The sequence below is a fragment of the Babylonia areolata genome, chromosome 4 (genome assembly GCF_041734735.1).
Source record: "Babylonia areolata isolate BAREFJ2019XMU chromosome 4, ASM4173473v1, whole genome shotgun sequence".
Lineage (NCBI taxonomy): Eukaryota > Metazoa > Mollusca > Gastropoda > Neogastropoda > Buccinidae > Babylonia > Babylonia areolata.
The window spans coordinates 28545702-28550489 of record NC_134879.1 but is presented as its reverse complement, the minus strand read 5'-3'; the positions used below and the strand labels follow the sequence as shown (position 1 = coordinate 28550489).

Sequence of the window (4788 nt, the reverse complement as noted above, 5' to 3'; positions counted from 1 at the left end):
GTCTGTCTGTGTGTCTGTGTGTTTGTGTGTCAGTGTGTGTCAGTGTACAGTGTGTGTGTGTGTGTGTGTTTGCGTGCGTGCGTGAGTGTGTGTGTGTGTGTGTGTGTCAGTGTGTGTGTGTGTGTGACGGTGTGTCACAGTGTGTGTGTGAGTGTGTGTGTGTGTGTGAGTGTGTCAGTGTGTGTGTGTCAGTGTGTGTGTGGTGTGTGTCAGTGTGGTGATGTGTGTGTGTGTGTGTGTGTGTGTGTGTGTGTGCCAGTGTGTCAGTGTGTGTGTGTGGTGTGTGTCTGTCTGTGTGTCTGTGTGTTTGTGTGTCAGTGTGTGTCAGGTACAGTTGGTTGGTGTGTTTTGCGTGCGTGCGTGCGTGCGTGCGTGTGTTGTGTGAGTGTGTGTGTGTGTGTGTGTGATGTGTGTGGTGTGTGTGTGTGTGTGTGACGGTGTGTCACAGTGTGTGGTGTGAGTGTGGTGTGTGTGTGTGTGAGTGTGTGAGTGTGTGTGTGTGGTGACGTATGTCACAGTGTGTGTGTGTGTGTGTGTGTGTGTGTGTGTGTGACAGTATGTCACAGTGTGTGTGTGTGTGTGTGTGTGTGTGTGTGTGTGTGTGTGTACGGTGTGTCACAGTGTGTGTGTGTGTGTGTGTCACAGCCGGTGGTGTGTGTCAGTCAGTCACAGTGAGTGTGTCACAGTGTGTGTCGGGTGTCACAGTGTGTGAGTGTGTGTGTGTGTGTGCGTGTGTGTGTGCGCCCGCGCGCCCGTGTGTGTGTGTGTGTGTGTGTGTGTCCAAAACTGACACTGAGAATCCTGTAACGTCACTAAGTGTTCAGCGGCGCCGCCGGAATAGAACAAGACTCGGCAGATATGATATGAGTGGAAACAGCTGCCATGTGAAACTGACATTTCCCCAAACACAGACTTACGATGCTCAAGGCCGCGCAACTGATGAGAGAGTCATGAAATCGCACAGTAGCCCTGTACTGGCTTTGCTGTCAGTCACTCTTGTCATTGCGGCTGTCAGCCCCTTCAGCTCCTCACCGTTCGGCTTCACACTGACACGGGGTCGGCAGTGCTGTCCGTGGCCCCGGCAGTGACTGGCGTGTCACATCTGGCCTCTGTTGTCAGTCGGCCGCCGCGCTGGCTGTGGATCTTCATGTCTGACTGACTGAGCCGCTAAGCACACACACACACACACACACACACACACACACACACAGAGAGAGAGAGAGAGAGAGAGAGAGAGAGAGAGATCCATGAACAGAAAAATATTTTAAGAAATTCGAACACACACACACACACACACACACACACACACACACACACACAGATCCATGAAAATATATTTTAAGAAATTCGAACACACACACACACACACACACACACACACACACACACACACACACACACATACAGAGAGAGAGAGAGAGAGAGAGAGAGAGATCCATGAAAATATATTTTAAGAAATTCGAACACACACACACACACACACACGTCCCCGTCAGCTTTCGTGATCACTCGGACGGGTCGTGTGAAGTTATCAATCAAGCGCGTGACTCATGAGTCACCAGCGGTGACGACACGTTGGTTGCTTGGCCAATCAAACACCTCGACACGAAATGCCGGCGACCTGTTGGCCCAACCAGATAACGCAGCCCAAACTGCGTCGTGGAGAGACAGTTGGCCGCAGACGAGAGTATGAAAGGATAGGAAAAAAAAAAAAAAAAAAAGCAAGCAGACGAGGGCGAGTTGAGCGGAGCAGGCACACGAGCAGTGCAGTGGTGGGTGTTGGCTCAATCAGGTGTTCTGTGCGGCTGGTGGTTGCGTGGCGTGTGTCTGTGTCTGTGTTTTGGGAGTTCCCCTTTAGTCTTGTTTGTTCTTTGGGGTGGGTTTTTTTTTTTGGTTTTTTTTTTTTTTCGTTATCGAAAGACTGTTGGACGTGTTATTCCGTAATTTCACCTACGTTTCTGTAACTGTGGCACATAGCCTTTGCCATTTCCCCAAGTCTATTTTTCACGACTGCGAAAAGTTTTTTCACAGATCGACACATCAAGAATTTTGAAATTAAGTTACCTGATCAATAATTAAAGGTGCGTTGAACATCAGCTCATGCAGTGCGATTTCTAAGAAATACTTACCAATGCTCGTGTCGTCTTCGGGAAATCATCAAGACTGAACTTCGACATCAATAGACGACTCGCTGTTTCCCAACCAGTCAGTGGGTTCCTCTGTTCCTGCTGGTGACAACACGCAATCTATTGGGTTTGAGTTGTTTACTGACACTGAGCCGTCGATTGTTAAACTGGTGCCGCCGGCTGACTGACTCAGTGCTTCGGAGCGTTCACCCCACAAAAATGAAATTAATAATAAATAAATGAAAAGTTAAAAACTATTCGCTCAATGCCGGTAAAGTTTGTGGGCAGTAACGTCAGTTAAAGTTACCGGTGTTGGACTGTGAAAGACAGCAGTTTAGGTATCAGGGAGGACTGTTGATTACAATGCCGCCTCACACGATGATGGACCATAACACGAACTTGGCACCGGAGGGGGAGCCGATGGTGGACCATCATCATCATCACCAGTCCTCGGTCAACAGCAGCTCGGCCACCGCCAGGGTGAAGTGTGTGCTGGTGGGGGACGGGGCGGTGGGCAAGACCAGCTTGGTGGTCAGCTACACCACCAATGGATACCCCACCGAGTACCTGCCCACTGCATTCGACAACTATTCGGGTCAGTATAGTTCAGGCTTCGTTTTTTTTATTTTATCATTTTGTTTGTTTGTCTCAAGTTCAACATGGTCTACAGTTTCTTCTGCTTCTCTCTTTCCCTGTCTTTCTGTCTCCGTCTGTCTGTCTGTCTGTCTCTCAGTCTTTCTCTCTCTGTCAGTCTCTCTCTCTCTCTGTGTCTGTGTCTGTCTGTCTGTCTCTCTGTCTGTCAGTCTCTCTCTCTCTCTCTCTCTCTCTCTCTCTCTCTCTCTCTCTCTCTCTCTCTCTCCTGTATGTTTCAGTCGGATTCAAAAGCGCGACAGAAAACTAAGAGAGAGAGAAAACAGATGTGACCATAATTTTTTTTTAATGTATGATCACACACAAAATGATACAGTGTGGATTGTTAATGTTTACAATGAAAGTATTAGTTAAGTTTGTCTCCCCCACCCCCTTCTCTCTCTTCAGGTCTCTCCCCCCCCCCTCCTTCTCCCAGTCTTCCTAACACACACACACACATTATTTCTGTGATCACAAACTAACCTGTTGATACTGCAACGGACAGCTTTGAAAAACATAACAGTAACCTACTAGATCGAGTTTTATATATATATATATATATATATATATATATATATATATATATATATATGTATATATATATATATATATATATATAGTTGTTTTTTTGTTGCTGTTGTTGTTGTTGTTTTAACCTCAATCGATTGTCTCCCTTGAGCGATAGAAATCGGTATATCATAATTCGCACACGACGGACGAAATATAATAAAGCCATTAAGATATTGCGAAGGTCTTTATCAATTCCAGTTCATGCTGAAGAGGAAACGGGAGTGGGTGGGATAGAAACCTGAGTGGGAGTGATGGGGGCGTGTGGTGGTGCATGATTAATTGTCAGTTGTGAAAGTTGATCCGGCTCTATAGCCATCGTCAACGACAATGCAATGCATACGTTGTCAAGAGACTTGTAAACTTGCCCCCCTCACCCCACCCCCCCACCCCCCCACCCCCACCCCAAAAAAAAAGGGGGGGGGGGATGGAGAGAGAGAGAGAGTTAACCTTTCAGTACATTATGAAATACTAAATGGCACAACTGATCTCAGCGCCGTCGTGACTGAAGAATAGGAAAGAAAGAATAAAAGAAAGAAACAAAGGGAGAAATAAAGAATAGAAAAAAAAAGAGTTTTAAAATGGACCAAGCGTGACTAATCGTCTCACACTTATTGAATCGCTGCTGTCAGACTTCCTTGCTCCTCCTTTCCCACCATGTGTCAAGCATTTAAGGTGCTTTTTGTGTTATTGTTTTGTTGTTGTTTCGAGAGGGCGGGGACAGGAGGTTGGGTTGATTTACTTTTATGTTGGGTTTAGGTTTTGCTGATTTCACCAAGAAGTTATCCAGTGCATGCTGCGCTGAGCTGCAGGATTGATGGGATTTGCCCGTCCGAGTCGACTCCGTCCAAAGCTTTGGAGTGAAAAGGGGCGTTCAGTTTAATGTGTGTACGATGTTAACAGCAGCTGCTGTTTTGACACAGTTCTTCGAGTCAAAGTGCAGCGCCGGAGTATCGAAAACCGATGGAGAGAGAGAGAGAGGGAGAGAGAGAGAGAAAAGCATGTAAAGAAATAAACGATGAAATAAACTGTAAAATGAAATTGGTGTTGAATGTGTTTAAGGACAACGAAATTTAAAGAACGATTTCGAAAGACGATAGCGGTAGAGACTTACAACAGCAAATAGAATGTACCCCCTTGCCCCCTCCTAAACAAATAAATTTAAAATCTAGAAAAAAAATAATGTCAATGAACACCACCACCTGTCACACTGCCGCATTCACTCATGACACCACCATTAACAATAACAACAACCAAAGTGAAATGAGCAATGGCAAATCAAGTTGGAAGGGGAGAGGGAAAAACAAACTAAAGTAAACGAACCAGAAATGCATGGACTGCAAAGCATACATACTGATTCACGCACGTTCGCGCGTGCGCGCGCGAGCGCGCACACACACACACACACACACACACACACACACACACACACACACACACACACTGTATTATAATATCCGAGCCC

General features: G+C 46.3%; 1 protein-coding gene across 1 annotated transcript in view; it reads left to right on the top strand.

The window, feature by feature from the left end:
• The first annotated feature begins 1759 nt into the window (after window positions 1-1759).
• Window positions 1760-4788, top strand: part of LOC143281031 (cell division control protein 42 homolog) — a 22242-nt gene continuing 19213 nt past the window's right edge. Inside the window, exon 1 of the mRNA XM_076585929.1 lies at window positions 1760-2721. Coding sequence (XP_076442044.1) covers window positions 2490-2721 — 232 coding nt within the window. The 5' untranslated portion in view covers window positions 1760-2489. The remainder of the gene's footprint in view (window positions 2722-4788) is intronic.